Raw genomic sequence first — 14,681 nt, forward strand, 5'->3', positions numbered from 1 at the left:
GATCTGATTAATCTGAAACAGGTCAGAGAAACACAGCCCCTTCTTTAAGCACCCCCTCTCAGTTCTACTATCACTGTGAGGGTCACTGAAACAGCAAGGGAAGGAGAACCAAGTAATTCATTCAGGTTCTATTTAAGGTCTCCATTCTCTTTTCTGAATGTCTGAGCTGACCTGGCACATCAGACAAACCCAGCACCACAGGAGAGTTACTCCAAGGCAGCAGGAACAGAAACACGTCACCTGGCCCACCTGAAAATGACAACAGCCCTTTCTATTTCCAGGGGGGACACAACACAAATAGATCTTCCAGCAGGTGAAAGCTGCAGTCAGGAATGAGTAAGTGCAGAGTGGCAAGGTCTTGTTGACAAACACAACCCCAAAGCAGTGCTGATGGTGAAAAGATGCCCTACTGATGCTGGAAGGCAAGAGGGAACGAGCTGCCTGTCATCCACAGATGCCAGTGTTCAATTTGCTTCTGCTGTTTCACATAACCCACAAAATCTGGCCTCTCTCCTCAGCTCCTTGGCACATCAAGGCCATCTCCTCCATTCTAGCTCCCACTTTGCCTTTCCAGATGAATTCTGTCACTCTGGCAAACCTCCTGGCTTAGCTCCAGCTCTCTTAGCACTGACAGTGACTCAGAGCTGTATTGCTGCTCCAGGCTCCACTTCCAACACCTTTTCCTTCCCCAGGCTCCTTTGCACTCCCCTCCTTCAGAGACATTGCTGCCTTGAGATACACCAGGCTGCTGTGGCACTCCTTGAATTTCATAGAATCACAGAATCACAGAATGGTAGGGGTTGGAAGGAACCTTTGGAGATCATCCAGTCCAACCCCCCTGCAGAAGCAGGGTCACCTAGATCAGGTCACACAGGAACGTGTCCAGGTGGGTCTTGAAGAGCTCCAAGAAAGGAGCCTCCACAACCCCTCTGGGCAGCCTAGGCCACTGCTCCCTCACCCAAATTTCCTCAGCAACTGTGCAACTGAAGTTTTAGCCTTTGCTTCATCCTACTGCAGCATCCCTTGGACCAACTCCATCTCCTTCTGTAGCTCTTCCCACCACTTCAGGCATCCCTTCTGGCAGCAAGTTTCTGTGTCACTGGCTAGTTGCTGCTGGCTATTCCCTGTCAAATTGGCAGCTGCTTCTCTAAGATCCCATCCTTGGCATTGTGGGTTGTCATTAGCAACAAACAATGAGATCCTGGAGCATTAATTATCCACATGCTTGGTCCAGTTGGGCTCACTACAGGCTGTTTACTACTGTTGAAACAAGAAGTCATTAAAAAGCCTCGTTATTTTATGCCAGGAAGATGGAGAATCAGATTTCACCTTTAACAATTTTAACATTGCAGATGTTGTCCCCCACTGTACAAATGGATTGTCACAGAATCACAAGGGCTGGAAGGGACTTGGAAAGCTCATCCAGTGCAACCCCCCTGCCAGAGCAGCACCACCTAGAGCAGGGCACACAGGGACTCATCCAGCTGGGGTTGGGATGGCTCCAGAGAAGGAGACTCCACAGCCCATCTGGGCAGCCCCTGCCAGTGCTCCCTCACCTCAACAGGGAACAAATTCTTCCTTGTGTTTCTTTGGAACCTCTCCTGTTCCAGCTTATACCCATTGCCTCTTGATTAGGAATGAGGTTCAAACAAGTATTCTTCTTGGATTTCAGTCTATAGCAGCTTTCCTGTCAGCTAAGGCAGCAGGGTTGAAGGGAGCAAGGCTCTCCCAATCCATTCTTGCACAGCACTTTGCTGCAAATGTGCCCTACTTGCACCAACCTGCAGCACTGGGAGAAACAGATGGACTGGGATAGTAGGAGAGATCTCAGTGAAGAAGCAGCAGCCTTTTGCACACCTCACATTTCTGGCCAGGCAACATTTTTTGGCACCATTTCAAAATCAGACCCCTCTAAAAAAAGAGGCATGGAGATGGAAACAAAGCACTGAGGCAACTCCAGATGCTTCAGGAACCAGTGGCTTTTGTGTGGCTGTGGTGTTTACCCCCCAAGCCTCTTCTCAAGCCCATACCAGATCGTTTCAGCCAAGTAAGTGTCTCCATGGAAACCTCCTTTCTCAAGGAGCCTCCTTGCTGGGGAACCCCCCCCCCCCCCCTCGTGCACCCCTTTTGTTTAAAGGAAAAGCAGTTTGGTAGGAGCACAATGCCTGTCTAGGCAGGAGCCTGTAAGGACTGATCAGCCAGATTTATCTCCTTTAAACCCACATCCATTCAATTCAGACATTTTACAGGCATGTGCTATCACTGCTGCAACTAAATTGGCAAGTTCTGCCACCTCCTCCCTCCCTGTCCCAGCTCTGCACCCTCAGCATCACAAGCTGCCCTCTCCCAGGGTCTGTGTGTCCCTCTCACACACAAACTCTTGGCCCCAGTGAACTCCAAATCACTTTATGTTTAAAGAAAACCTAGAGCTAGTGTGATCCAAACAAATGCCCATTCTTGAACTACAGGAAGAGTCTTGTTGAAGCTACTAGTTGCTTCTTAAAGAAGACAATCTGTGTTTAGGAAAAGATTAGTTGAACCTCAACTTCCATCAAATCCTCTGTCAGCTGTGACACGTCATTTTTGGTATAGGTTTGCTTGAGAGCCCTCAAAAAGGAAGGTGGATTTCTGAAAGGACACCCAAACAATTGAATATTTTATGTTCTAATACAAAAGAGAGACTTTAATATTAATAGGCAAATAAATAATTAAGGGCTGTGATTAAAAATGGTGTCAACTCAGGAGAATAATACATAGAGTAGGGAAAAAGAAAAAAAGCAAAGCCCCCAAAGAAGTTTTCTAGTTGGAGTCACTTCCCAACCCCAGCAGGGTCAAGACATCCTCAGAAAAATGAGGCCCAGAGGTGAATTTTTAAGCCAGTTTCATTTAAGAGCCCACTGTAGGCAGGAAGGTGCTGTAAAGGGCCGTGTGGAAGCTGGCACAGGTGCTGACACAAGGTGAGGCACAGACGGAGAGAGGAATAAAGGATGTGTTTCAGAAAGACAACCCCCCAAAAAAATCATCCCACTCTCCTAAAGCTTCTTGTGAAAACACAAACACCTTGAGACTGAGTCCAGGCACATGGTAGCTGACACCTCCTATTCCCAAACCAGGCCTGGGATGAGATGTCACATGTCCCTGGTACAGTGTCGCAAACCCTGCCTCCAGCAGAAACCAGGCAGGACTGATTCAAAGGGGAAGTCAACCAGCCAACAGCAAATCTCCAGCACAAGAGGGAGAAATGGTCATTTAAGAGCACAGAAAAAGACCTTTAAGCTCATCAAGTCCCACCACTTAATTCTGCCAAGACCATCACTAAACTCACCCATGTCGATTCCTTTTCTATTATGCAACAGAGAAGCCAGAAGAGTGACTAAAACCACAGATAAAGACCCTTTTCTACCTTCTTTGGGGAGATTTAGCAGAAATACAAGGTCACACGTGCTCACCTGCGTGAAGGTTTTCATCTCAACGGGATGCAGAGGAAGGAGCAGAGAAGGGAGCTGGAGTCAGAGACACCAAACACCATTGTGGATTGGATTCAACCCTGTGCCATCAAAAAAAAGCCAGCTGCCAAATCTGTAAGGGATTTTATACCTGTATGGGATTGTAGACCAAGTCAGATCTAGCCCCTCTCTTCTCCCATATGCCATCTTGAGACTTGCAGAGGAAACAGAAGCACAGTCCTTATCAATGGAATGTACTCCAGGCTAGTGCCTTCCATCTGCACTCTGCAGCTAGGCTCCAAGCAGAGCAGCTCATCAGTTGATGATATCCCCTCTCCAGGCTCATGGCTTTACTGCTTTCCTCAAGGAATTCACCCTTGGGTGCAAGCTGTGTGAGGGGAAACTCTTAATATCCCAGGGAGATGAAATACACACAAAGGGAGAGGCTGCAGGCTTTGGGAATGGACTTCAGGCTTCAACCACTGACCATCCTCGAGCACAAAGGATGGGAGAAGGCACCACAGAAGCAAAAGACCTCACAACCATCTATGTCTGGTTAAAAACTAGTTGTAAGAGTGGTCAGGTATTATGGATAGAATAGGGAAATATATCTGAATGGAGCTCCATGTGCAGGGAATAAAGGGCTGAGCCAGCAGCAGGTCTCAGCATGGAGGAGGAATGAGATGATCAGTGTAAATCCACCCCATAAATGAGCAAAGCAACAGAGTAAGCAGCTCCCCAGTTATAACACAGATCTTTTATCACTTTCTCTATGTGTAAAGTCACTCCCTTGAGAACCACTTGCTGGCCCAAAGGACTAGAGAAGAAGGGGCAGGAGACAAGGTTATATTCATCCAACACACTGAGGCAGGTGGTGATGACATCAGCAATAATCCCCAGGGACAGGGCTGGTGCCAGTGAATGCTCCAGTCCTCCCTCAGCCCTGAGTTAATGCTCCAGTCCTCCCTCAGCCCCCAGTTAAGAAACTCAGCAGTCATTTTATTAAAAATCAGTACACAGGTGAACATCAGCCCAGTGTTTACAACCCATCTCTAGTAGCTCCAGGTTGCCTGTTGTTTTTACAGACTATTAGCAACCCAAGGAATCAGTAGCACAAAGAAACCACTATCAGTTCAGAAGCAATGAATGTCCCCACATCTCCAAGGAGAAAGCAGCATCCAAGATCAGTTTGTTTTCCATTGGACTTGCTCTAAGAAACAACAGTTTTCAACATCATTTTGCAGGCAAATCTTATCTTTACAATAGTAATTGCTCTGTCTGCTTTATCACACAAGGCAAAGGCCTCCAAAGAAGCCTCACAGGGGGGATAAAATAACCCTAAAAGAGCTCTGCATCGATGATTTTTCCTGAGATTTACCTTCTAGAACATCAGAAATGGTTGAGATTGCTTTAACTAGTCGAGTTGAAGCTAAAGGGGGGGGAGGGAGGAGCTCCAAGTCACAGAGTCTGGCAAAAACATCACCCATGAAAGAAGTTCTCCAATGGCTGCAGGAAGCACACAGAGGCTTTCTCCACACTCCCATGAAGCATCCAGCACTGCTGCAGGATTCACACCCTCCTTCCCTTCTCAGTTCTTACAGCTGTTCCCATTTCTTCTGCCTGCATCCTTCCCTCCTCAAGTCATCCAAAGCACAGAGCAGCCCGAGCGGTGCAAGAGCAGCTTGGCAGAAGCAGGGCAAGTCCAGCCAGCAAAAGATTTAATCCATTAAGATAAACAAGGTCTAAGGCTCCACATTCTTTTTTAAAACAAACACAGTAAGAAATAAAACAAACTGGCTTTGTAATGTGTAGGTCAGGTTCAGATGTTCTCAGAAAGATCTCAACCACACAGAACACTCTTCCCCTCTTCACAAGGGTGGAAAGACAGTTCACCAGGTAAGATCAGTAATCTCCCTGTTGTGTGCCCTTCCACATTCAGTGAACAACAGCTCTGGCACCCTTCAGGGCAGGTCAAAGTTTTAAGAATACCCCTGTGAAGGAGCTGAAGGGGAGAGGGGCAGGTAGTTCAGTCTCTGAAAGGGAACACCTAAAAGTCTTGACACGACGACTTGTGTTGGCTCCACCATTTCAATGGTTGTTCTTGGCTGCCTCCTTAGCTGCAATGATCAGAGGAGTGAGACTGGACAGAGGTTTTGCAATTTTTAGGAACTGGTGCTGGGAAGAAGAAGAAAAGAGAAAATAAGGGTTAATTTTTTCAGAAGTCTGGTGGCTACTCACAACATTGGCACCTGGACACACACAAAGCCTAACAACCTCCTGTGGCCTCTGAACAGGTCTGTTCCAACCACAAAGTGACCAACAGATTTGCACCCAACACGTGCCAAACTCTCCATGTCTGTGCAGCTTCAAGACCAAATGAAACCCCAGGAGTTCCCCTGGAGAATGAGAAAGTCTTACAAAGTCTACAGTGAAATTCTGTGTGTCAAAGCAAGCTGTGTGGTTCAAGCACAATGTGCAGGGCTTTCTGCACATGAGACCTCTCATGTCTCTCTTTTCTGTTGTCACAGGTCTGGTGAAAGCATTTGCCTTGGCCTTCTATAGATAGTAGAAGGGTGGGTGTGAGGAGGATGGAGCCAGGCTGTTCTCAGTGATGGCCAATGATAGGACAAGGGGCAATGGGGACAAGCTGGAACAGAAGAGGTTCCAAAGAAACACAAGGAAGAATTTGTTCCCTGTTGAGGTGAGGGAGCACTGGAAGGGGCTGCCCAGATGGGCTGTGGAGTCTCCTTCTCTGGAGACATCCCAACCCCAGCTGGATGAGTTCCTGTGTGACCTACTCTAGGTGGTGCTGCTCTGGCAGGGGAGTTGCACTGGAGGAGCTTTCCAGGTCCCTTCCAGCCCTTCTGACATTCTGGAATTCAGGAGAGGAGCACAGAGCTTGCAGCACAGAACCACTCAGTCTGTCTCCTGTACAAGGTGCTCTGTTAAGTAAAACAACATCCATGATCAAAACATCTCTCAGAGGAGGCTGAAGGCATGTTGGGCACGTCCACAGGCTGCTCTGAAAACAAAAAGCAGCTACATCCCACAGGACCTCTGAGCATCAGAAGGGATCAATCACCCAAGGCAACATGCTTCAGAGATGGAAAAACAAATACATTAAAGGCTGAAAGGTAGTTAAAACCAGACAGAAATGTTACAGTCAAAATGTTCTCCTGCTCCAAGGAACAGAACATTACTGCTCTCTGATATTTTGGGGTTGGAAAGTCCAGGAGAAGAAGTCATCTTTCAACTCCTGCCATTCTGCCAGTGACTAATGGTTCATTACAGTTTCAGAAGGCAGCAACATGTGCAAAACCCAATCCACTAGAAGAATTAGTGGAAAGAAAAATGTAAGAGGGAGCTGTCTCACAGCTGAGATCTGAGTGCCCCTGCTCACAGATTGATTTAGCAGAGCTACACTTCCCACCTCCATGGCAAGTTTGACAGAAGGAACACAGGAACCACTCCTGTCATCCATGGTAGTAAAAAGCCTGGCAGCTTGGCCCTCCCCTTTCATCAGGAGTTCAGACTAAGACACCAGGTGCTGAGGCCCTGGCACACGCTGCCCAGGGAGGCTGTGGCTGCCCCATCCCTGGAAGTGTCCAAGGGCAGGTTGGCTTTGTCCCCTCACTTCAGGAAGAAGCAGTACCTGGCAAAATGTGGTACAAACAAACTGCTGCAGTCGATGCAAGCCATGCATATTGCAAAGAGCATTGTGAAGGGAGACAGCCAGAACACTGAGAGCCAGAGGCCCTCCTGCTGTCCAAATGGGAACAGGCATGGTGGGACCATGAGGGCACACACAGATGTCAGGGCCAGCTGTGTGATGCAGCCATGGGAATCAGGGGGCTCAGCACTTGGCAGACCTGGGGCACAACTATTATTTGAGGCTGGTTACAGAACATGCTGCACAGCTGCAGCTGGTAGCAAATCCAGCAGAAAAAGGGAGCAGTCTGTCAACACACTATTACAGACTTAGTTTTGGGGGTTGGTTTGGGGTTTTTTTTCCAGCAGGTTGCTTCAGCTGTGCTTATACCTTCAGATGATGCAATATTTAAGACTCCAAACACAGTCTCACCATAAGTCTGGCTTCACTTGGGACTGCATGGTTACAATCACAGGATGGTGGGGGTTGGAAGGGATCTCCAGAGCTCATTCAGTCCAAGCCCCTGCTAAAGCAGGTTCCCCTGGCTCAGGGGGCACAGGAATGTGTCCAGGTGGGGTTGGAAACCTCCTGAGAAGGAGCCTCCACACCCTCCCTGGGCAGCCTGGGCCAGGGCTCCCTCACCTCAGCACCAAAGGAGTTTCTCCTCCTGTGCCAGGGGCACTTGCTGTGTTCCAGCTTGTGCCTGTTATCCCTTGTCCTGTCACTGGCCACCACACAACAAACACTGGCCACAGTCTCCACATCCACCCTTTAGGGATTTATCAGCTTTGATGAGATTCCCCCTCAGCCTTCTCTTCTCCAGGCTGAACAGCCCCAGTTTCCACAGATTTTCCTCCTCACACAGATGTTCCAGTCCCCTCAGTATCTTGGTGGTCCTGTGCTGGGCTCTCTCCAGCACTTCCCTGTCCCTCTTGAGCTGAGGAGCCCAGAACTGGACACAAGACTCCAGATGAGGCCTCACCAGGGCAGAGTAGAGGGAGTGAAGAACCTCTCTTGACCTGCTGCCCACGCTCTTAACACACTCTAGGATGCCATTGGCCTTCTTGGTCATGAGGGCACATTGCTGCCTCATGTTTAGTGTATCAGTGACTGGACACTGGCCTAGTCCTGTCTCTACCACCCACCTGGAGCAGCTCCTTGGCAGACCCTCTCTTCTCCACGTCCATCTCAAGGCAGCGATTTAAGAAGTCTCGGAAGATGGGTGAAAGCTTTTCTGGATTCTGCAGCTCAGGAGTCCCATTAGTAGCAATGAGATACAGGGCCTACAGGAAAAACAAGCACCAGAGAAACAAGTTTGGATTCCACCTCTGGATTACAGAAACATTCATTTCTCCAAGAGGCTGCCCAGGGAGGGTGTGGAGGCTCCTTCCTTGGAGCTCTTCAAGACCCACCTGCACACGTTCCTGTGTGACCTGATCTAGGTGGAGCTGCTTCTGCAGGGGGGTTGGACTGGATGATCTCTAAATGTTCCTTCCAACCCCCACCATTCTATGATCCTCTGATTCCTCTCCCAAGTTCAATGGAGAGGAAAAACCTTATCAGGGTTGCTAATCAATGCTTAAGTTTCAGCCAAGAGAATAGCTGCCAGCCCTGTTTGGATGTGGATGAGATCCAATCCTTTATTGTTTTACTCTCATAATCTGGGTTTGGATCCTGCAGCCCTCTCCAGGGATTAGGGGGACAAAAACAACATTCCAGACTGTGTTTACATATGGAAGTTAACTGGCATGACTGTACCAGTGCTAGAGTCCTGCAACAACCACAACTTCATGGGAAGGTACCCCTGGATAAACAAATTTTCTTCTGTTGGTATTTTATGTGAGTGCACAAGGCCTAAAAAAATCAATACTATAAAGATGCAGTTTGCTCCTTACAAAAAATGCCCAAGAGGCCCATCTAGCAGCATTTAACATCCTCCAGAAACAAGTGGGTTTGCTGCTGCTTGTGAGGAGGAAGCACTCCCACAGAATCCATCCACTTCAGCATTTCATGCAAGAAACTTCAAAGTTTGAAAGGCAACGGAAATCTGTCCAAGAGCTGTTCATGTGCAGCACTGGGCACTTCCCCTGGGAGCAGTCTGGCAGCCTGGGAACTGGCACAAGTTGAGTTAAAGGAGGCCAAAGTGCTGTTACTTTGCCACCATCCTTTAACTCAACACCCAGTTTCTTTCTTTTCACTCTTCTTTGCAGCTGCTCTTCTCTCCCAAAAATCCCTTCCAGTGTGAGAGGTGGAGATAAAACATTAAACAGGTTTTTTCCCTCATCCTGTGCAGCTGAAGGAGCCATAAACCTGGTTTATATTAAGTGCTGTTACACCCCTGTGAACTCACAGCATCTCACAAGGAAAAGACATCAGGAGGCTTAAGGCCTGTCTAAATACTCACTAAGCTTCCAGCTTTAGTTGGAGCATTGCAAAGAGGAACAATCCACCAGTAGGAAAAAGCTCCCTGTCACATTTTTTAACTTAAGGAGAACTCTTCTCCACTCACAGGGCACAAGGATTCAAAAAGTCAGCCCTCAGGTACTCTTTCTGTATGATTCTGACTCATCAGGGCTGACCAGAGGGTCTGCAACAGGAAGAATCCACATCTCTGCTAGCCAGAGAAAACTGGGGCTTTTAACTAAAACTACCTCCTCATCTTCTCACACACAGTCACAGAATCTCAAGGGCTGGAAGGGACCTTGAAAGCTCATCCAGTGTCAGAGCAGCACCACCAGCAGGTCACACAGGAACTCATCCAGCTGGGTTTCCAATGTCTCCAGAGGAGGAGACTCCACAAGTACAACATCTAAGGAGAAACCACACTGGAGGATTCACCTGCTTCCTTCAGCCTGGTTTCCCCATCAGATTTCACAAAGACCTGAGGGCACAAGTTTCTCACTTACTCTCAGGGGGTTCTCATTGAGGTAGGGGGGCTCTCCTTCGATCATCTCAATGGCCATTATGCCCAGTGACCAGATGTCCACTTTGGGCCCATATGCTTTGCGTGTCACCACCTCAGGCGCCATCCAGTACGGGGTCCCCACCATGGTGCTGCGTTTGCTCTGCTCAGGAGTGATCTGGGCACAGAAGCCGAAGTCAGCTGGAAAATTAAAGGGTTTGGGGAAGGAGAAACAACCTTAGAAATCAGCACATTTTCCAAAAGCAACCCTTAAGTGATGGCAGAGCTGCAGCACACGTCACCCTGCTGCACTCCCTGGTGTGCTGCTGGCTCGGTGGCTCATACAGAAGACGGAGTTGAGAGGTAAGGTGGCAAATCTGACTGACTGAGGCTGTGAGGATTACAGAGCTGCTGACTTGTCTGTGTGAATGATGGGGATCAGGAAACAACTGTATCTAAGGGCTGGAGACACCTGACTGTGTGTGCAGCATTATGCAATACTCTATGTAATGTATGGTTTAAAGACTGCTCCTGGCTATGTGAACATAGAAGTTCATGCACAGTCTGATCTAGATACACCCTCCAACACACACACTGTATTGTCTAGAGATATTTTCAGCCCCTGGGGTATTACTTCCTCAGCAAATATATCATCCCTTAAACAGCATTTGCTTTACAGACCAAACAGAATAAGTTGAAAATAAAACATATACTGCTTATTGACTCCAGACAGAAAGATGGGAGAGATTTGACACAAAGATTGCTGGGTCCTGTGACTTATTTGTATTTGACTTATCAAAAGAACTCTAATTCTGTTCTTGTGAGCCCAGCAGACCAACACAGCAAGATGCTCTGTCCATCCTGACCCCCTAAGGCAGCACAGCTCTAATTTTAGGCAGTGACGAAAATTAAACCGATCCCTAGCTGAGCTTAAATCAAGAGCAACAAGCAGGAAAGGTACATATGGTTCATAAACAGAGCACATTTCCAGCACAGCCAACAAGAAGCTCAGCTCCAGAAGGTTACTGCACCTGGACAAGTTCCTGTGTGACCTACTCTAGGTGGTGCTGCTCTGGCAGGGGGGTTGCACTGGATGAGCTTTCCAGGTCTCTTCCAGCCCTTAAGATTCAGTGATTCTGTTGTTCACAGGGACTTTTCTAACTTTAAGCTACAGCCTGGTACCTGCATACTGTGCTTCAAGAAGTTATTGTGTAAGAACAGAGCACTTTGGCCCTGATTAGCTATTCATTGCTAACACTCCAGAGATCTGATTGTACCAAAGTACAGCTTTAGGCTAAACAGCAATTATGGGCAAAAACCCCCCACCTTCTTACTCAGCATATCTGCTCTGTGTGAATTTTGAGTCATATCTGCTGTCACTGCTGACAAAAATAGGTTTATTTATGCCTGTTGGGTGCTATCCAACAGAACTGAGAGGTAGAGAAAAGGAGCACAGTTCTGCTAAAGCTATAGGTGGAAGACAATCATTCACTGGTTATCGCTGCACGGGCAATGACAAGCAGAAGAGCCTCAAGGTCTTCATTACTAGTGATAACACAAGGAGGAAACAACATCTACAGTCCAGTCTGAGTTGGTGTTGTAAGATTAAATGTTTTCTAGTTCCACAGTTTCCAGTTTTCCCTTCTGTCCCCCACCAGTCCCTGCAGTATTTGCCAGACTGAAGAGATTGCTCACAACTAAAGGCTTCTGGTCCTACACCTCCCAACCCAGCTTTCTAGACTGGAGTAGCATTTAAATGCTGTTATTTTAGTCCACAAAAAACAGATGGCCCAAAGCTAAAGGAACCTCAAACCTCACTTCATGTCTGGTATCAGTTCACAAAGATTCCTGCTTGCCAATCTCCATGAAAACCAATGCCACACAAATACCTACAGGAGTGTTTCATTGCCACAGCATCAAGCAACTCAAACATCCATTTCCCCAACAGACCTGGGTTGGTAGATCATCACTAGTAATGCTTCCCACATACTTAGTTTGACAGAGCCATCCATTCCAAGCAGGATGTTGTCACTCTTGATGTCTCTGTGAATAACTTGGTTGGAGTGGAGGAATTCCAGTGCTTGGAGACACTGAAAGGAAAAACAACATTTAATAACAGTATTGCTACTGAATTATTCACCAGTCACAATTAGCCATAGGACAAGGGGCAATGGGGACAAGCTGGAACAGAAGAGGTTCCAAAGAAACACAAGGAAGAATTTGTTCCCTGTTGAGGTGAGGGAGCACTGGCAGGGGCTGCCCAGATGGGCTGTGGAGTCTCCTCCTCTGGAGACATTCCAACCCCAGCTGGATGAGTTCCTGTGTGCCCTGCTCTAGGTGGTCCTGCTCTGGCAGGGGGGTTGCACTGGATGAGCTTTCCAGGTCCCTTCCAGTCCTTGAGATTCTGTGATTCTGTAATGGACTCTACCACAGTGCATGTTGGAAGGGACCTCCAGAGCTCCTCCAATCCCAACTCCCTGCTGCAGCAGGTTCCCCTTGCTCAGGGGGCACAGGAATGTGTCTAGGTGGGTTTGGAAACCTCCCAAGAAGTAGCCTCCACACCCTCCCTGGGCAGCCTGGGCCAGGGCTCCAAGTAGCAAGGGCTTAGTGTCTCTGAGTCTTTTATATATCCAACATGTGCAGGGCTCCAGAGATCCCACTGCAGATCCTGCAGGTCCTAGGAAGGCAAGATAGACCCAACAGACCTGGAGAACAGGCACTGTCAAAGGGATTCCAACCCCATTTCATACTCCAACCTTCCCCCTTAGGGTGAAAGACATGAGGTTTGTATGCTGAAACCTCCCAAATGAAACCCATCCTTGGAAAGCATGTTTGTGGAGGCAGTGAGAGGCTGTGGAAGGCCCATGTCCCCTTCCCCACCACAGCTCCCCTGGGGCGTGAGCACCGCTTTACCTCCCGGCACACGGCTGCGATCTGTCCTTCATCCATGCAGGTCTCTGTCACCACATCTGTTAGGGATCCTCCTGCCAAGTACTCCATCACCACCCACAGCTCTTCTCCTACAAGGTAACTGAAGAGCCAAACCCCACAGTTTAAAATCAGCAAGTTATGAGCAGGCCATCATTTACCTAGACAGAATGCACCGGGCTTTAGAGCTGTCTCAGAAGTGCAGAGAAAACACGAGGTGAGCAGCACATCTAACAGCAGTGGGGCACCAGGTACTCATGGTACCTGCCCAAAAAGGCAAGTCTCATCCAAAAAGGCCTACAGGAAGATGAGGAACTGAGATGAAGCCAAGTTTTCTCACCCATTTGGGCTATCCTCTGCTAGCAGTGTGTATGCTCATGTCTAAAAGCAGACGACCTGAGATGAAGACTTCAGCATTAACTCATTACTTAAAAAACCTGACCAAACCCAAACCATCAACCACTTCTGCCTTTTGGGGCCCATCTGGAAAAACATCAACACAACCCCCATGACATATACATCAGGATGACACATTTTCCAGTGGGAATCATCAGCTTAGAAACTTGAAAACCCATCTATCTTCCCATATTTAAAGTGAGTGGACAGATGAACTAAGAGAGAAGGCAGAGAAGCTAATTAAAAGCTGCTGTTGGCATCAGAGTTCATCAAGCAGGTGCTTGCTTTGCTGATCCTACTGAAGGGTGAACAGTGACTTTGCTTGGAGCCAAAGGCATAAAGCAGGAGAGGTTCTAGGGAACAGTTAGCTAGAAAGCAAGAGAGAAAGAAGTTCTTAAGCCTAGTTTGGCATGGGAAGTAGACAGAGATGAGACATCACAGGAGTGGGCAGGAGGTACCTTTTGACCAATAAAACTGACCCAATGCCAACACTTGAGCTGAGGAGAGAACTCTCCCCAAATCAGAACTGTAGTCTGAGCTGTGTGACAGAGTGCTGCTGTTATGGAGGGCTTTTCATATCAGAGATGAAGCTGGTGTTTTGTTTTGGTGATGTTGAAGACTATGCAGGGAGATAGAGTCTGGATTTCTTTCAGGATACAAAGCCCAAGGACCCAGGGCTATGCTCCTGGCACAGACACATCTCCAGCTCCACTACAGAACAGAAACTGGTGTACTGGCAGCAGCACAGACTTCAGCCAAAGCAGTATCACCTGCTCAGCAGCCCCTCAAGGTTGACAGGAGCAGCAGAACTGCTTTCAGAAGCACTCCTGTCAACTTTGTGCATCCTTCTACCTTCTAATGGGCTCTGAGAGCCACTCCATCCACATCCTTCCAACCTGATCCCATGCTGTTGCTATTTCTTCATCAGCTTTGCCAAACCAAGCTCTCTCCAGATTTTATCAGTAGCCTCTCAACAAAGCAGTCACCCCAGACATCACATGGCTTCCCTTCATGGCCCACAGCACCCTCTGCAGCACAAATCCCCCTGACTGTAAGGAAGGGGCCAGAACAGGCTCCACCACTCCTGTGTGACAACCCCAGGTTGCACATGCTGGGAGCAAGCTGGCTCTTCTCTGCAGCCAAAAGGGATGGAGAGAGCCAAGAACCACCCTGTGAACCAAAGCTGGGCCAGGAGCAGCCAAAGGCATGTGCCAAGACCCAGTAATGCACTCCAGTAACAGATAGATCTGATGTAACACACAGGGAGGTGGAATCCATGTGGGTCCCCACCAGCTGCCACCAAAGCAAGTGTCATTTCAGAAGACTGGGTGGTACCAACTCAGGAACCTTTTCACTCTCT

At 48.2% G+C, this 14,681-nt stretch overlaps 1 protein-coding gene across 5 annotated transcripts in view; it reads right to left on the bottom strand.

Moving 5' to 3' along the window:
- Positions 1–4,424: 4,424 nt before the first annotated feature.
- The window catches only part of PAK1 (p21 (RAC1) activated kinase 1), a 130,249-nt gene continuing 119,992 nt past the window's right edge, over positions 4,425–14,681 (bottom strand). For all 5 annotated transcript variants that reach the window (XM_061990380.1, XM_061990375.1, XM_061990368.1 and 2 more), the window contains 5 exons: positions 12,911–13,028; positions 11,988–12,087; positions 10,002–10,198; positions 8,241–8,378; positions 4,425–5,621 (listed from right to left, as the gene is read on the bottom strand). In XM_061990380.1, the coding sequence (XP_061846364.1) occupies positions 5,535–5,621; positions 8,241–8,378; positions 10,002–10,198; positions 11,988–12,087; positions 12,911–13,028 (640 nt within the window). In that variant the 3' untranslated portion in view covers positions 4,425–5,534. The remainder of the gene's footprint in view (positions 5,622–8,240; positions 8,379–10,001; positions 10,199–11,987; positions 12,088–12,910; positions 13,029–14,681) is intronic.

The sequence above is a fragment of the Colius striatus genome, chromosome 1 (assembly GCF_028858725.1).
Source record: "Colius striatus isolate bColStr4 chromosome 1, bColStr4.1.hap1, whole genome shotgun sequence".
NCBI classification, from domain to species: Eukaryota; Metazoa; Chordata; class Aves; order Coliiformes; family Coliidae; genus Colius; species Colius striatus.